Source organism: Diadema antillarum, unplaced genomic scaffold (genome assembly GCF_040938485.1).
Source record: "Diadema antillarum isolate AM-2024a unplaced genomic scaffold, OU_Dant_1.0 scf00000094, whole genome shotgun sequence".
NCBI classification, from domain to species: Eukaryota; Metazoa; Echinodermata; class Echinoidea; order Diadematoida; family Diadematidae; genus Diadema; species Diadema antillarum.
In genome coordinates, this window is record NW_027270983.1 from 2,676,728 (window position 1) to 2,696,267 (window position 19,540).

Here is a 19,540-nt window from a genome sequence, read left to right on the forward strand (position 1 = left end):
ACAATTTTATTATTTCCTCACACCATTCAATTTACAAACACTTTTAATCATCCATAAATCTGGTTTCCTTTGGTGAAAAGGAAAACACATTATGCATCGAAGTCAAGAATTGTTAGCCATTGCCTAACATAGCAACCATTTCTTTATAATGTGAATCTAACAAACTCTTGAAATATATAACTTTGGAATGACAACATTGATAATTTTGAAGCACAAAATAAAAATACCATGTAAAACAAGCAAAAAGATCTCTACTCCAGCTGAGAAGTTATATCCAGTACAACACAAGACAAAAATTGTTAAATTGAATTGCATGTCGTCCATGCAATCAAAATAAATAATAACTTATCAAAACTAAAAACATCTTACACCTCTGTACATGATAGCTTGTCACAAGCAAATCACAAAGTGAAACTGTATAAATCTGCATAAATAGAATTGCGTGTACTGTGTAGTGAGGAGACAAAGGGAGAAAAGAGAGATGAAGGGAGAGAGAGAGAGAGAGAGAGAGAAAGAGAGAGAGATGGTTCTATCGACAATAATGCTTTACAATGAAAGAAAACTGACCTGTACACTTTACAACCAGACACGGTTAGATTGCCTCAACATACATCACAGATCTCATGTCTGTTACATAATCATACTCAAAGGTTATAATGGCATTAATCATCACCTCAACATACCTAGAGGTACAATGAACCAGAAAAAAAAAAACATCAACTCTTTAAAAGAGGTTTTCCACTGTCATAAAAATATATTTGATATTTCATCTTCTGCTTGTGCATTTCTTCTGTTGACATGTGTATCATATCATGCATGTTGCCACAAAACTTCCAACGTGAGGTGACCTATACAAAATAGGAGAATGGTGCAACACTCAGTTGGTAACATGAATCAAAAGAGATCCAATCATCTGACGCAAAAGATGTGATAAGCTACAGAAAATACATTAATTAGCACTCCTGAGCACAGGGCATGTGCACTTGTGATCAACATAACTTTCTTTATTAACTGTTTCATGTACAGTACATAAATATTTACACTACGTCTGTGACTCCGAATATTATTCATGCCTAAAATAAATGCAGTAAATCTTGTTATATCTCATAAAATGAGAAGACAATGCAGGTTTTAATGAACTCTGGTGGTTTCTTCGTGGTTGTGAGAAAATACCTCCATAATTCTTGATCCAGAACAGATCATCTAAAAAATGAAAACTCCAAGCAATATTTTGCTCCCTACAAGTATACGAGGATTACGTCTTAAATGCCTGAAAGTGAATACGCTCATTACGAGGAAATTTGCCAAAGGGAGAATTATGCAAATTGATATGTGTAAGAGCATTGTAATCTAAGCTACACAAGCTCACAACCAAAATGGCTTTACTCTAGAGTGAGAAAATATAAAGGCTGGGATCAGAGACATGCCTCTGGTGTAACGGTGGGCTTAGATGCATACCAGAACACGCTCTGATGTAAACAGGCCTGGTTTTTTTTTCTTCTCTCTCTCTTTTCTTCTTTTTTTTTTAAATCAAGGCAATGTTATGCCACTTTTAATTTACAATGTTCTTCACACATATTTACACATACATACACACACACACACACACACACATACAAACACACACATTCACAACATACACATGGTTATGTCTACAAGCAGAGCTTGGAAAGAGCTGCTATTTAGCACTGCTTTGGCATGGAGAGTTTTCTGCTCATTCTTGTTAAGGCAATTTGATTGTCCCACTGAAACAGCTCAGCAAAGCTTTTTGAAAAATCTTCTTAACCTCTTCCCATGTATCAATGTCATACTGGAGTCAACAGCACACATGTTTGCTACTAAGTGCCAGAGTTTCGCATGTCAAACAAACATTGCTAGGCTGAGTGACCTGTGATTTTGTTTTCTTTCATTTTGGTGGGACATGACACAGTTATCTTTGAAACGATTAAGTAGTCTCATATCATGTGTGCATGCTTGAGAAAGATAGTGCCTAAAACATTGTTTGCAAAACTTGATGCAGATGGTGATACAGAAGAAAACAAAATAAGAGGGAAGCCTAGAGCAGATCTAATCCAAGAAAGTCAGAATATGTAATCACAACATCACATGACCTTTGAACCCTGTAGCATCATTTTCCAACAATGCAACTTAAATATTGTATATCCTCTGGGAATTTTTTACTAACACACACAGCAAATTTGAACAGTCTTAAGAATCTACATGAAGAATATAACTCCCAAACATCCTTGGGCCAAAAAAAGAAAAAAAGACAAATACATCATCTGTCACATTCATACACAATGGAACAAACAAAATTGCACTCTATCAATCTCTCCATTACAATACCTATCTAATTCACAGAACAAAACAGAACAAGGAAGAAAATTACTTATTTTCACCCTCACTAATTTGTTGTCATGAAGAGTAGTTACATCCATCATATCTTTGCTTTTTTTTTTCGTTGCACAATATTAATGAACTGTAGGACTGTTTCACATAAGTACTTTCATTTCTTTTTTAAAATTTTCAATCATCAAGATAATACTAATAGAAAAAAGGACTAAAAACCTCTGCTCAGAGTTAAAACTGAAGTGTAAAACACAGATAGTATCCCAACAAGGTTGCTTGTAACATGCTGTGTCGCATTTAAGGAAATGGGTGGGTATGCTCTTATAAAAGAGCTCTACATTCTGAACTCTTAGAGAGATACGTTCAATTTAAAAAAAAAAATCTAAATTGATCTGAATCTCAATCAAAGCCATAAAAGTATGTTCTTCAAGGATCTCCAGTAGCCTACTAAGCTAACAGAAAATTAGGTTGCTAGATTTCTCTCTTTAACTTTGATGCAAGTAGTTCTCATATCCTCTTTTGATACCCAAGAATTTCACTCATCATCTTTTCCAAACCCCTCTTGATCATAATTTCTCCAATAAACTTTATATCTTCTAACACCAAATACATGTATCATGATGTTTTACCCAATAAAGTTATGATGGAAATAGCCAATTTGCGTTTATTTATTATCAGCGTTACCATTAGAGGGGGGCTCTGTTACGTCAATTTGTTTTTATTTTTGGCTTTCCTCCTGAATCATTACTGTCGAGGACTATGATGGTAAAGGGATTTACAACAGCTACATTCCTTTCCACATCAAGGGGTAATCACTTGCACCCTTAAAGGGGACTGACGGTGCCATCCTAACATATCATATCCCTCGAACCAGTGACACCTACCACTAAACAAATGAAGACACAAATTCTGCCTAACGTGTCATTCTACCTTCCACCAACTAAATGTATTAAGACATGATTTCCGTCCCCCATTTCAGTCAAGTTTGAAGATGGATTGTAGGGTTCCATTTTCCAACTCTGTGTCAGTGACCTCTATCCTTGGTAACTACATAAATGATCACACTGCTTGGAAATAAGCAGATCAATATCAACATTTACTAAAAAAAAAAAAAAATTCAAGAGAAGAAAGGAAAGGAAGTAAAAACAAAAAATTCACAAGACTATTTACAAAATATCAGTGCCTTGGACACAACACAACCTCATACAACAAGGTATAGGATTAATTTACAACAATGATTAACACATCTTATTTTGTGCCATAAATAGAACAAAGTGACTTTATTTCCCCATTGGACAAATACACGCATGGAGACCTGCTCCATTTATCTTCCTTCTAAGATTTAAACAACAAAATCTGCACATGTGCACAAATGTAAATGCCAAAAGGTGGACTAGTCCTCAACTTCAATCTCCCCTTCCTAGATGATGTCATTGTTTCTGGTCTGCAAGAGTCTGTCCCATCAAACAAGAAACAAAAATCATCAATTTTACAACTGCTTATTTCTGCAACCAAAAAGACTTTAAAACAGTATTGGGGGTCTGCAAGTGAGCACTGAAAACAGGAGAAAAACAAAAGAACAGTCCCTGAAAGGATCGCCATGGCAACGGGACACATGAGTGACATCTGACAGACTGGGACTGGGTGTCTGTTCCTGTCTCTCTGAACACTGGTCCTACAGACAACTGTTTTCACAACACAAAGTGGTCGAGCACTTCTCTGCTGTTGCTGTTTATGTGTTTGTTACTACAAATCAATTCAAGGGAAAATGGCTGAACACAGGGTGTGAAATAACTTTCGACAAAAAGGCAAGTATATGCACTGACAATAATGCTGCCTGGTAATTTGCCAAAGTCAAAACCTTCCCTACGAATAAAGCGCGGCACAGAGCCTGTTGGGGTGGTTAGAGATTTCAGGGTCTGTGGTTAGCAACAAAAAGTTTGCACTCCATTTTTTTTATTCTTCTTTTGGGTCGGTATGTTTAATCAGAGTTCTAAGAACTTTGGTGAGCATAATAGTAATAAACATGACTCACACATACAATCATCACACTGCACCAAGCATGTCACTATGGGCTGAAATACTTCCTCTGAACCATATCATAAATATATTCTGTTGTTTGACAACAAGTGTGACACATCACTGAATTGCACCATTAAAAAAAAAAATCTTACTGTAGAGTCTACTGCTCTCATCAACACCCTTCTCAACATCCAATCCTGCATCCAATAGTTGAGTACCATATGAGAATGGGTTTACGGAAAATGTTTCGCAGAAGAGCATTGCACATAACTGACATTATTCTCAAAGATTGTGGCTCTAGTTGATCATCAGCTTTCACAACATCCACTGCTTTGTCAACTTAAACAAGCCAATCTTGGGGTGGGATGTAATTTCCAGCAGAAGAACAAAATAATGAAGGGAAAGGATGCCACAGAGCAGGCAAACTGCAACACACAAGACTCTGCAGTCGGATGTTTTTGACTAAGGCATTTATCTACACTGATACCCTGTCTTGCCTGGAAATTGGAGTGGCACTGCAGAAATGCACACGCTTTTCTTTCTGAGGTATTAAATGGATCTATTCTGCCTAGTCAAGGTTTATGAAGATATACCAGTACATTCTTTGAGAATCGTCAGAAGAATGTCATTCTTTTTACATCACAAGTGGGACTGACCCCTCTTGGCATCTCATATGATAGAAGCATTAACCTTGCATCATGACAGCTTGAAAACCGAGATTGGAATTTGGCCAAATCTTGCCTGGTTTCTGTTTTTGTTTAATGTTTTATTTGCACTTCTGGCAGGCTAGACCCATGGGATAAATTGCCCCTAAAAGAGTAATGGATACAAAACAAAACACAATGAGAAGTCTTTTCAACCCTTCCGCTTTAAAAACTTATCTTCTTAGAAACATTTTCTATAAATCCATGATGAACGGATCGGATGCTACTCTTCCAGCCAGCTGAGCCGCGCCCATGTGTAACCGGTGGAGGGTGTGTGGTATTAGCACGTCGACGCGCTGCCACTGGGGCCGACGCCCGCGATGGCATTCAGTAGGTAGGGCATATAGAGCAGCTTGCTGTGCAGCAGCAGCTTGCTGCTGGCTCGCAGCTCCGGCAGCTGCGAGACGATGTCGTCGAAGCGCCCCGCCTGGTTGTTGGCCTCCATGAAGTCCCGCAGCGCCAGGAGGTACGGCTCCTGCACTGACTGGATCTGGTCATTGGAGGGCTTGCCACCTGGAATAAGATGAAGGGGTTGGGGTGGGGGTGGGGTGGAGAAAGGAGAAAGAGATAACAGGTGAGAAGAAACTTTGTTACCAGGTTACATACACTGAGCTGGAGATCAAATACATACTTGGATGCCACTCTGCCATTTCAACAATCATTCTTTCTAAGATCAACAAAAATGTCTGAGAGAAAGGGGAGGGGGGGGGGGGGACTTTCATAGGCAGAGAGACAGACAAAGTGACAGAGAGAGAGAGAAAGTTCAAAGATATGAATTGCAAAGATAGACAGACATTGGGATACATAATAAAAAAAACTAACAACAGTTGTTTTTAAATGACATACCTTTTTGCATTCATGCTCAAAAGTGCTGAGAGCAGATTAACCAGATACAGATACTATGGGAGCCAAAACTTGAAGAGATCATGGCTAAAAGCAAATCAATTGACAATTCACGATTTCTATAGAATCACTGTCACAGGTGAAAATACTGTAATCTACCCTTCATCGTATTTTTACACTTGTTTTAACTCAAGGTTCAAGGTTGCAAACAAGTTCTTAATGAAATGAATCGATTTCACCAGGCTTCTTATGGGAAATTTCAATAAAGTAAAAGTGATAGAATTTCTTATAGTTCAACAAATCATATTTCTGAAAACAATTGAAACTAATATTTCACGCAAACACATTTAATGTGTTTGTGTATCTTACATTTACAAGACTAATACAACTTGGACAGAAAGAAGGCAGCTTAACTGCACTGGAGTTGTCAAAGATAGGTTTAGATTATAGAGTACATTGAAGAGATGATATATTCTAGTTTCAGTTCAATGTTACACTTTCAGGGTCAAGTTTGAAACCATTATATCACTGCATGGATTAATGCCTTCGCAACTATTCCCGTCCCCAAGTTGGACCCAACTCGAGCCAGAAGGGGCAATTTATGGCCGGATGCTTGACATGGACTGCAATATACCAATAAATATCTGAGGGATGTACAAGGGTAATAGACACACTTGACAGATAATGGCGAAGGAAGGGATATTACAATTTTTATCACAGCCCTGGGTTGTGGGTGATAATGAAGTAATAAAAAGCCACAATGGACCTATTTGGGAGGGCAGTCTGTATACCCAGATATAGCCTCCTTTCAGTCACTATTCAAGCAAACTAAACATCCCTCTCCAAATTTGTGCAGCTATGTCTCAAAATATATTCATGTGACAGATGTTCCATATATCAAAATGACAGGTTACTTACAAATGGTCATAAAAAAATGGAACTTATACTGAGAAAATTTTGAAATATGGGTTATTTCCCTTATTGTGATGAGTTGCTGCAAGTTAAAGCGTCTGCTGAGAAGACTAAGAAACCCATGCTACATGCATATCACATCATAGCACAGCATGGAGTGTACATGCATGTACCGTTACGTGCAATAATCTGTCAAACACATGGTGACCACATATTGGTTTCCAAATGACATGCAAGTTAGCATATCTTGACCTTGAGTATGCTGCTACTTCCTCAATCATACAGTTTCTATGTCAATCAGGTGAGTTGCTGAAAAAGTGGTGATATCCTACAACCAGATGTATGTCCTTGAACACTTATTAACATCAAAGTTAAAATGACATTTACAGATTGTCTGAATACCACATGAACATTTGTCTCTAATCATTTTAAAAGAAACAAGCAAAAGTGAAGATTCTGAATAATTGTCATAAATGAGAATATTCAGTTTAGTGAGGTCATAGGCCTATGCAATTTAATAACAATAAACTTGTATATGATTCACAAATATTAAAAATAAAGGGCACCTTTTTATTCTCATTTACAATTTAAATGGCATACTGGCAACATGAACGGTGCAGCAAAACATCCCTAAGAACACCACAGCATTTCTAATCTCCTTCAAAGGTCTATGACATTCTGTGCTTCAACCCTATACCCTCATAGTGTAGTACATGAAAACAGGGAAGTAATAAGAAATGATTTGCTATGTAAGTGAAATGCTTGCGGGGGAGGATAATCACTTCGCCCTGCGTAATGGACAATGCATGTTGAATGGCATCATAATTCCAAACTTTCAAGTTGCTGATGACAGTTTCAGTCCATTGACGATAGTCTCGGTTTGATGCTATTCATCGTGAAGATGATTCTAGATAGCTTGGCAAAACTATACACTCACAGTACCAACTATCTTAATGCCCAGTGCTCACTTAAAAATGTTTCAGAGGTGTCAATTATGCATTGGTCTGGGAAAATAGAATCATATAAATATACACATACAACAGCATATGTCTATTATCAAACAGACATGCATTTTAAATTAAACCTATCATGTCTAAAGTACCAATTACATGCAAGCTGAATGATATCAAACATAAGCAGTACAATCTTAAAGGAGATGCATAACTTCAAGATTAAGGTATTGCCCATTAATCATATTGTTTCTTAGTAAGTTTTGATTGTTGAGGATACTGTTTTTCACCATTTTATTTTCGCAAATTTCGCGAGCGCCAAGATTTGCGAAATTAAAATGCCACGAAAGTTCTTGTCTACACTACTAGTATATCATGTTTACAGCAATTCATACAATTCTGCATCAAGGCACCTTACAGAAGATTGTCAGATCCACTATATGAAGTTCTGATAAAATATTTACAAAGCCTGCATCAACTAATACCTATCTACAGTGTATGTCTTTCAGGTCTTTAAAGGCACACATTTTTTTGCACAAAAGGTGGCAGCACTTTTTAAGAAAAGCTTGTGCAATCTAAACTGCAGTTGTATCTGTTCCACTCAGAGAAAAAAAATCAATAAAACATTTATCTCGATGTTGGCGTATTTGAGCTGGTATTTGATGAGACCGTAGGAGAAAACTACGGGTAATTATACTTTATTGAGACAGTAACAGCCCATAGCCCATATTCACAGCAATTCAAGTTTAACAAAAGGCTTTTCATATTACACTTAGTGTCAAAGGATATGTTTTGTTAACACTGATACATGAAATGATGAACAGAAGTATGGTTGGAAACTCCCTTTACACATCATGAATGTCAAAGGAACCTTGGGAGCATGACCAATGATATTTTAGGCAGGTCTACAACACTAAGTGCTATGTGAGATTACAGCAGTCTCATTCAAGTTTGGGGATCACACAACCCCTTACCAAAAATGTTAGGGAAATTGGATCTGCTATTTTGAGGATCTGTCAGCTTCAGTATGGCACAAGCATTGAAGTACCCCTCTCAGTTTTCATTTCACACTCATAATAATCTCAATTTGGGCTGATATTGGGAGACACCGGCCATCGCCACGCACCAGGTGATACGGTCCATGGATATTGGCAAGGCATACTGGGGCTTCTACCTGTAAGCACCACCAGGCTCTTATCCTCATATTTGATCCTAAATATAGATACGTAGCCAAGATGGATTCCCAGCCTGAGCAGACGAGAATGGCACTGGGTCAAGAACCTCTCCAGGAAATATTTGTCTACCTTGATCCAGTGACTGACTGACCTTCAGGAGCGTATAGGAACACTCCGGGGAGGGAAGGGAAATCATTTCAGCGTGTTTTGTTTGGGCGCATAAACTGAGCAGGATGCGGAAGCCGGCGAGTCGAAAAACGAGCCCGGAATAGACTGACACGCACTTTGGAATTACACAGCAGGCAGAGTGACCTCTTCAAAGGTGAAGCTTTCTAAGAAATTTTGTTTGGGGACTTTAAAAAAAATAGTTCCTGGGAACATGGGAGAGTGACAGGAAGTGTCTTGTTTGGCTTCAGAACAGACTGACCAGCATTGTTTCAGGTAATCACCTCTTTTTGCTGTATGAATAAATGTAGACTAACTTCACACATGTATGCATGCACACACATAGCTCAGTATAGACAACAGGCTTCTTTACGTGCGACGATGAATCTTATCGCCAACCAGGTGAGCCTGGGCACACTTACCTTGGTCTAACAACAAGATGACCTTGAGGAGCAGGTACTCATTCCTCGTGATGCCCAGGGTCCTGAAGGAGGCTGCCAGCTTGGTGACCTTCTCCACGACCTCCCCCATCTCCTCCCGGAACACGTCCATGTCCAGCCGGAGGTCCAGCGTCTTGTTCATGCACTCCTGTAGGAGCAGCAGGTTTTTGTGCGTGCACTGCTCGAAGCTCAGCCCAACGTCCAGCCCGCCTCCGCCGCTGGACTTGCCGTTGATGCCGCCCGAGGAGCCGCTCCCGCTGGTCTGGGGCTGCTTGAAGTGCATGGCCCGGCTGATGGTGCAGAGCAGCATGAGCTCCAGCCACTTGGTCTTCAGGAGATAGGTGTGCTCCACCGCCGAGAGCTGCGTGAAGAACGGCAGGTGCCGCACCCACTGGACCAGGTGGAACACCAGCTCCTCCCCCAGACGGCACTGGAGCCGCAGAAAGTCATCCAGCTCCATGGTGGCTGGGAGGTCGCTGTACTTGTGCTCTTTCAGATTGACACCTTCTTTCTCTGCCACCTGTGATGTGGAGAAATTTAGGATGCAAGCTAAACCCCTCCTTACAATGTGTTAAAATAAGTTTTTGAAAAAAAAAATGCAGAAGAAATTAGGATAAGGGGACATTTTAATTCAGAGTGGGATGCCACATATCATGAAGAATCAGTTCATCGAGATGAATAGAGTCTTGAAACCATACAAGGGACATGACAAACACCCTTAGGTCTTTAGTTTCTGCAGATATTCAGACTTCTTTATATGAACACTTTTCAGAAGAGTCCATCAAAATGAATACAGAATTTCAACAGCAAAAGAGATATCCATGTCATTCTTCAACAAATATTGAAGCTATACCTCTGTACTGGCCAATTCATTCATTGCATTTTCAGATTTTTCAGTCATGTTGTGAGGTTCCATCTGAGCAACAGAAACATTCATAACAGTCAAAAGTTCTCTGGCACGTTGTAAATGATACAGAAAAGTTCTTTGAACTCTCCTTTGATTGACACCATTCTCTCAAGAGTTGAGGACTGATGACGCCAGCGCTTAAAGTGTGTTCACATGCCAAAGTCAATAAAATGTCAGGGGCAGGGACGTCGTCGCCTATATCACGAAAAGACTGGTGGTAACAAACTTTTTGGAGATCTTCAAATTGTTAGCTTATCACATCCATAGCTTGCTGTGTAAACAGACATTTTTGAAGTGCCAAGATAGCACAATTTACCTGCCGTATGATTAATTATATTGTCTGGCCTGTTATATCAAAACAAACATTCATTTCCTTCTGCGATGTAATGCTGCATGAGAACCTTAAAGGGATTGTACAGTTTTGGTTGAGACCTAATTTCAAGTTTCTAACATTTTTGGTGAGATAATGAGAAACCTCTTATAAAATGTGAAAGAGCATGTAGTTCTATGAGGAATTCAACGTTTATTTGATGAAAATTGGTTTTGAAATGGCTGAGATATCAAAAAGAGCGATTCTAATAAAGTGTGGGACCCACACTTTATTACGATCGCTTTGTTTTACTTTGTTTTTGGATGTTTCAGTCATTCCAAACCCGATTTTCGTCAAATAAACTTTGAATTCCTCTTAAAATGGCATGTTCTGTACTATATCATAAGTGTTTTCTTGGTATCTCGCAAAAAGTTAAAAACCCAATTCTCATCTCTACCAAAACTGTACTTTCCCTTTAAAGTGAATAATGACAATTATGTCTTCTAAATTCTTACAATATAAACCCTTTTTATAAAACTAATATAATACTTGTCACATGATGGAAGAATTAGTATAAAAGGTCAACGTGATCCACACATCCAATCTATATTTCACCACCTGTAGAAGTCTAGCCACTGGCCATTGTATTTTTCTTTCTATATATAAATATATTTCACACAATATTTACACCGTTCATCTTATCAATTATCAAAATTGCATATCTTCAACCAAGCTACTGTAACATACTAAAGCAATGAGTAGAAGGACTCAGTCAACATTTTTTTGTGGACTATTGTCTAATTTAAGAGAGATCTATTTTATGCTGGGATGTTTGCCTGTAATATGGTTTAATATCATACAGACTGATGACAACCCATTTTCGTAGCCAACTGCAATCTCTTTGAGTATACAGATGTAGCAAGGTAAAGACCACACCCAAGCTCTCCTTGCCACAATCCCAAAGGTTCTTTATTGATAGCTCTAGCTGTCAACTTAGCCACAGTCAGGACTGGATTGGAACTGGATTGGGAGTAAACCTCCTACTGATAATGATTATATAGTCTTGTTTACCAGGTACCAAGGGTACCCACTTCAGTTCTCCTGCATGACCTTGCCATTTACATTGCTCCAGCATTAATAGGCACCATTTATACACCTGGGTTGAAGTGGGACATTAATAGTCGACAAAACATTTTGTCCAAGGACAAATGCCCCAGTCAGGATTCCAATCCAGGATCTCTTGTTTGATGGTATGGGGCCTCATTGTATATAAAGTAGTGCTTTTGTTGAAGTTGTGGCTCTATGGGGGGGGGGGGGGGGGGGACCTCCACCCTTCCATGACCACACCCTGGTATAGCAGCAGTGCATATGTTTCCCCCACTCACCTTCAGTACAGCTGATTCGGTCTGCTGAAGTACCTCAATCAACTGGGCAGTCTGAGGTTTGAGGGTGCGCACCTCTCCGCTGGTCTTCCCTACCCCGCCCGCTCCGCCACCACCACCTCCGGAGACTCCGCTCACTCCAGCTGGACCCCCTGCTCCGCCCCCTCTCGCACCCTTGGCCTCCTTCTCGGCCTTCATCGCCTCCCGTGCAGCCTTGAGTGCCTGCTTCTCGGCCCTGGTCTTGCGGTTGAGCTGGGCCTTCTGCTGCGCCATGAGCTGGAACTTCTTGCGGAGCTTGTCGTAGTTCTTTGGTTTGCACTGCTTCAGAAAGAGTGTTCGCCACGGATGGTAACAAGACAAGATATTTGAGTCATTCCTCTACATTACTGAATAGCAGACAGTAAACAGACCTTTCTACTGGCATCATTGCAAATGAATCAAATAAAAAATAGCATTAAACTAAAAGCCCTGATATGTTTCAACATAACCTTAGTGAATAGAGTAAAACTGAACAAACAGAACAGTTACGTTCAGACGACAAGCCCTAACACCTTGAGGTTAAGCTCTTGCCCCCTAACTTTGACGTGCGTCCACACAACGAAGCGTAACCTCGAGGTTAAGCTCCTGCCCCTTTAAGTTGGTTGTTTTTTGGGTCCAAACGGTGCTTAACTACGAGTGGGGACCCCCGTGGCTCGTGGTTAGAGAGCTAACCCTGAGATATCTTGTGGCTCTTGTGAGCTAACCTGGAGGTTAGCTAACTACGAGTGTGTCTACATGGTCCCTAACTACGAGCTTAACCTCGAGGTTTCCTAACCCCGAGGTTAAGGCTTGTCGTCTGAATGTAACTTATGTTAAAATTTCATTCATATTAGACAATGGATAAGAAAGATAAATCGTATGGAATTTGGCATTTTTCCAAAAAGATATCAAGATTGATTGCAACCACATGATGCCAACTATATGAAGTGGTGGTCTTGTCATCATACAACTCTCCTATCTATTTACACAAAAATAATACCACGATATCATGTTTTTCTTTAACAATAACACGGCAACAAAAAGCCCTTCAACTTCAAAATCATAATTGCTTAGTAACTGCAACTGTCTACACATTTGATATGACAAATAAAAATCATTCTCTTGTAAGTAGCTATTTGTGTGGTGATAAAAAGGAGATGTGCAAAGGAAATCACACCAGCCCCTCATCTACTTGGCATATGGACTCTGAAAAATATTTCTTTTCATGAAAACATGTAACCATTTAGAATTTCACCACTTTATATCATACACAATGTTGATTAAACTTCTACCATGCTGTCCCTTTTCATAGCAGATGCCACAGGGATGAACCAGCTTCGATGTTGCTTTGGTTATAGTGTATCACTGCACGCGAACACATTTGACTATCAAAATTGAATGTATTTGAACATCACCATCAAAACAATAAGAGAATATGTTGGTAAAACAGTGATATTGTATGCCCTGAAGGCTTGATAAATAATTTATGTTGTAATGCTTCTCATTCATGTTGTATACGCTCTAATGATTACTGCTGTTTATGCCAAACATCATGACAATACTGCAGGAACATTGCCATTTTTCCACAAAGAAGGAAGTCATAAAAATCCAACATGCTGGTTGGTATGCATGATCAGATACAATGCCCTAAACACATGTTCTTCTCTGACTGGTTGACGCTACAATTTTATTTTTATCATAAAAACAGTAAAATACAGTGGACTTTACATCAAGGGGAACTGATGATAATGTTTTTAGGCTAACAAACCCATGTGTGTGTGTCTTTACTTGCATTTTCAATCACTATATATTCAAATCTTGGACACATTTGTGTATTTTAGGGTTTCTTGGACATTGCCCGAAAGAGGCTGAATATTCATCAGAAGCATGTTGTGGTAAAAGTATCCAAATAGAGGAATGAATTGGGTTCGTGAATCTCTTACTACTTGCTTATGGAGTGACATACGTGTAAATCCACACAGAAACACATAGATATAACTAGCAAAATAGTAAAGTCAGTATTCATGTGCTTGAAAACTACATGCACGCTTACATCGTAGTCACACAAGAAAGAGAGAAGTGCAGCCACCAATCTACACCCAAGAAGCTCTTTGCACACTGCACTCTGTGGTACATGCAGTCACTATGTGCTTAATTTGCAGTCACTCTCTATGTGTCTCCCCCTGACAGACAAGAAATGTCTCTTACATCGTCTTCAAATGTTATTATGCAAATGAATCATGCAGACGAGAGAGGGCAAAACAGACTTTTCGATGAGCCCGGCAGCGTGGCGACACACTTTGCTGCAGCAGGGCACTTGCTGCCCCCTCTACGTACCTTATAAGACAGTCCCGTGTTCCGTCCGCCCGGCATTCGATCTTCTCGAACAGCTGCAGAGGGAGATGAAAAGAGAAAAATGGTCAGTGAAGTAATGCATATATCTATGCATCATCATCATATGTATTCAGTGCATCTCTTGTTGGGCTAGTATATCTTTAAAATGGTGGGGGTGGATCCATGGCAAGGCACAAGAACGAATCTCTATGAGTACTGCTTCAATCTTGAATCCTCAATGCCTAACAATGAAACACAGCAATGGTTACATAATGAACTTGGGTCAAGACTCGAGTAGTAGTGAACAACAACAACAACAAAACATTGTTTGCTGATCATAACTCAACTGGTCAGGCTGTGATCAGATAAGCAGCCATAGTTGCAAAGCAACATCGATATGTAGAAGTAATTCTCGGATGAAGAGGTCTTTATCTACGTTGTACTTGAGCCATACAGAAAACACAGACCTCAGCAGTCTCAATACTATAAAGCTGTGCTATAGGCCTATAGTTTTGCTTTCAAACTCACATCTTGCTTCATTTTGACTTTGCTTTTCCCTGGATTAATGATTCCAACTTGAGAAAAATTTTGGTCCATGGCAGATGTGAAATAATCAGTGGGAAATAGAGAAATCTTAAAAAAACAACAACCAAACACTAAATGATAGACATATTTACCTAATGACTCTATGATTGGAAAATCATCTATTTAAAGCTAATAGGCCCTATAGGGTTAGTGACAAGTGAGTAGGAAATCAACACTAAACTTCTGATATAGCTCAGAGGGATGCTACAGTAGCCTATATAGGGACAAACAGAGCTTCGAAATGCTGTTTCCCCCTTTCTTTCAAGAAATAGAAAACGATACAGAAATAGAGCAAATCCCAAGGATTTTGACACAAGTAATCCTTACACTATCTTGAGAAAAAAAAAATGAAATAAATTTCAAGTCCCTACGTACAATTGGGGTCTTAAATGGACTGTACAGTACTGGTTGAGGTGGGGATTCTTCATGTTTTGAACATTCTTCAGTGAGATAATGAGAAACCTCTTATGAAATATGAAAGAGCATGTAATGCTAAGAAGGATTCCACGTTTATTTGATGAAAATCGGTTCTGAAATGGCTGAGATATCCAAAAACAAGTTGAAACAAAGAGATCCTAATTAAAAAGGGGCCTGTAGTCTTTTATTATTTTCACTTTTTTTGGATATCTCCGCCATTTGAAAACCAATTTTCATCAAATAAACGTTGAATCCTTCTTGAAATCACATGCTGTTTTATATTTCATAAGAGGTTTCTTATTATAGCTATCTCACTTGGAAGGTAAAAAACATGAATATCCACCACAACCAGTACTGTACAGTCCATTTAAAGGACAAGTTCACCTTCATAAACATAAGGATTGAGAGAATGCAACAATAATAGTAGAACACATCAGTGAAAGTTTGAGGAAAATTGGACAATCGATGCAAAAGTTATGAATTTTTAAAATTTTTGTGTTGGAACCGCTGGATGAGGAGACTACTACAGCTTGTGAGTCATATGCGTACAACAGTATAAAGAAAATGTAAAAGAAAATTCCACATATTTTCACTTTTTTCGCATAATAAAAAAAGCACTTGACTTGCCTCTTTCTAAAGGCGGGGGGAATAATATTACCCATAACATTTGTCGGTAACGAGACAGGGGAATGTGTACTTCTTTCAAAAGATGGGATTTGTGAAATTCTCTTTATATTTTCCTTATATTGTTGTACGCATGTGACATCTAAGTTATACATACACTGCAGTAGTCTTACTCATCCAGCGGTTACTGCACAAAAACTTCAAAAATTCATAACTTTTGAACGGATTGTCTGATTTTCCTCAAACTTTCACTGATGTGTTCTACTAATATTGCTACATTCTCTCAATCCTTATGTTTATGAAGGTGAACTTGTCCTTTAAGAGCCATTAAGACCTAGAGTAGTCTTATCAGGTCTTCACTTTCTGGTTATCATCTTTTTGATGCTCTGAAAAGGATAAACACTATCTGTGGAATCACTACAAGCTTGCTTAAATTGGGGGGGGGGGGGAGGAGAAGGGATACATAAAATTGTAGTGCATGAAAAAAAAAGTGGAGATAAGGTTAGAGAGAGGCCTAAAGATTGCAAAAGGAATGCACAAAGAAAAGACAGACAAAAAATAGGCCACTACTAAAAAACAAAAGAGAGAGAGAGAAAAAAAAAAAGCAGAGGCAAAGAGAGAGAGATAAAGAGATGGGGGGGGGGGGGGGAAGATGAGAAAGTAGCCAAGCAATAATATGACTGTCAGTCCGACTAGGGAACTGGGAGAGGATTCCCCCCCCCCCTCCCCACCTCACCCCACCCCACCATTGCACTGACGTCAAATGTGCCCTTCCTACTACTGACCACAGAGCGCAGTACCAAAGCCAAAGTGGAATTTGCTGGAGGGGATGACGGCTGGCCTTCATGAGGTAGGAACATTATGTAACATCCAGACGGACTCTTCCATTCCAGAGGGCAGGGGACAGGGAAAAAAAAAGGTACCCCGGGGACACCACCAACCATCAAATATCAAAATTGTTGTTGTTTTTTTCTTTTTAGCATTGCCCTGGAGTTGAATCAAATACGGTCATCTTGTTTGTGAAACAGATCCAGAGAGCAGTAGTCTCATACTGTATATCAAACGAAGTAGAAATACCTTAGCACTGCATCCAATTCATTCTGGAAAACAAAACTAACAATAAATGCAAAACTAATGCTCATTTAGACAAACCACTTCCTATTATTTCCCTCTTTTCAACCAAACGTTCCTCTCCAGCAAGTGCAGTGTGCAGTTGTTATGTACAGTCTCTATAATAAACCAGAGAGGAAAAAAAAAAAAGAGCCATTCATCTGGACCAAGTTTCGGTCAGAAAATGGGTTCTAATAAACAATAGAACTACCATGGAAACTGAAATGTTCAAAGTCTACAGCTTAGATTAGTAGGATTAGGCCTAAATTATAGGCAGCTCACAGCATAGCTTTGGGCAAAGAATAAATAGAAGCTTCTCTTCCATAGAGAACTCTGGGATGTTCATGGGACATTTCTGATGCCCTGCATTATCACACCAAAGAAAAAAAAAAATCTACTGGGTCAAAACCAGCAGATCAATATGTTCAATACATACTGATATAATTTAATTCTTGTTTTTTTTTATGAGACACAAGCAACAACATCGTTTAATTGTGTGTGTGTGTGTGTGTGTGTGTGTGTGTGTGTGTGTGTGTGTGAGTGTGTGTGTGACACAGCAACAACATGTGATGGAATAACTTTCTTAGATCAAAGAGCTAGCTCTTTACTTAGATCTTGCACATAGAAGTAGGCCTACTAGAACCATCCATCTTACCTCTCTCTCTTCTATCTATCTGTCTCTCTCTCTCTCTATCTATCTGAATCTATCTCTCAATCTATCTCTTCATCTATCTATCTCTCTCTCTATCTATCTATCTATCTATCTACATGTCTATAAATCTATCTATCTATCTATATATATATATATATATCTATCTATGTCTCTCTATCTATCAATCTATCTATCTATCTATCTCGAATAGAAAATGTACTCTGAGGCGAAAGTTTGTTTCCAACATTTTGTCATTTTCACTACTAGTATTGCCCAGCAATCTATATAATCGTCTAGGCCTACACATCACTTGCAATGAACACATGCTCATACTTTCAAAAATGAGTTTTCCAAGGTAAAATACAGATTTAGGATGGCCAATACACTTTTTTTTTTTATATGATCACAAAGTCAGGGAGGGGGAAGGGAAAGTATGGGTTGGCTACCAATCCATTACCATGTCAATTATACAATTTGTACATGCAATGAAAGTTTTCTGTACTTTTCATTCTGTGGCAATTCAATGAAAAACAAGTCATGCTTCAGGTGAAGAGAGAAAGTAAACTCTTCGAACAGTTTGTGGGGACTAAAATTAGATACTGTGGTTTGCATAGACAAATATTGTTCAAGATTGTGGCACTACAGTGAGACAAACTGGCTCACGTATGTATTCCATCAAAGTATTCTTGATCTAAATATTTCAGGAATTCAATTTCAAGGACTTGGAGGATACTACCAAACAGATGACAACTTGTCACCATGGCAATGGCAAGAGGATGAAGTGAAAACATCATTCCTTGGAATTAAAAAGAATACATAGCTACATTGTATGGCTACATATTGTCGACTGAAGTCTTCTACAGTCTTCCTATCACTTCATGAGGCTGTGAAGCAGAGTACTTTACTTTGAAAAAAGTGCAGACACAAACTTAGGTTTCACTTTTTATAATCATTTGGCAGAAGGCACAAAATCTTGAACATGCATGTATCTCAACAAGCATAGCAAGAATTGAAGCAACAACAATAACAACAGCAAACAAAAAAGAGTTGGCATTTCCATTTGCTTAGTGATGTGTTGATGACACACCACAGAAGAGAAAGTTGGTGATGAAGTTTGGTCACAGATTCCTGAAGGAGACACGATGCTTGCTGCTTGGTTGATTGCTAGTTTGAATTATGGGCACAACTGGCTCTTCCAGATTGAAGCCAATTTACCTAACATGTCCATGCATTCATGGGAATACTACAGATGTTTCTTCACTAAAAATGAACACACTCTCTCTGATTGCTTTCATCAGAAATGATCAATTTTTCTCCTCACGAGGGAACCTGTGACAATTCTTTGCAAACAATGAGGGCATTACTCTTTTGGTTATTTTGTTCTTATATTTCATTTATTTACTTATCATTACTATTATTATTTTTTTTCTTTTGCATCCTGAACTTATGAGAGAAGAATGGGGCAGAATACGAAATAATCACATGATCGTCCACACGAGACGCAAATACCTCAGGACTCCACGCAATTGGACACTCAAACTTTTTGGGAAGTGACAAGTGATGGATGGAAACCTGGATTAAGGAGTAAGTTCATTCCTTGGACACATCTTTCCGTGAATTTTTAGAACTTTTGTTTTTGTT

The 19,540-nt window shown here is 38.9% G+C and overlaps 1 protein-coding gene across 3 annotated transcripts in view; it reads right to left on the bottom strand.

Annotated features, from left to right (window-relative positions):
- Window positions 1-19,540, bottom strand: part of LOC139718459 (nuclear hormone receptor family member nhr-91-like) — a 137,909-nt gene continuing 118,369 nt past the window's right edge. For all 3 annotated transcript variants that reach the window (XM_071629931.1, XM_071629932.1, XM_071629933.1), the window contains 4 exons: window positions 14,515-14,567; window positions 12,163-12,477; window positions 9,543-10,080; window positions 1-5,588 (listed from right to left, as the gene is read on the bottom strand). In XM_071629931.1, coding sequence (XP_071486032.1) covers window positions 5,356-5,588; window positions 9,543-10,080; window positions 12,163-12,477; window positions 14,515-14,567 — 1,139 coding nt within the window. In that variant the 3' untranslated portion in view covers window positions 1-5,355. The remainder of the gene's footprint in view (window positions 5,589-9,542; window positions 10,081-12,162; window positions 12,478-14,514; window positions 14,568-19,540) is intronic.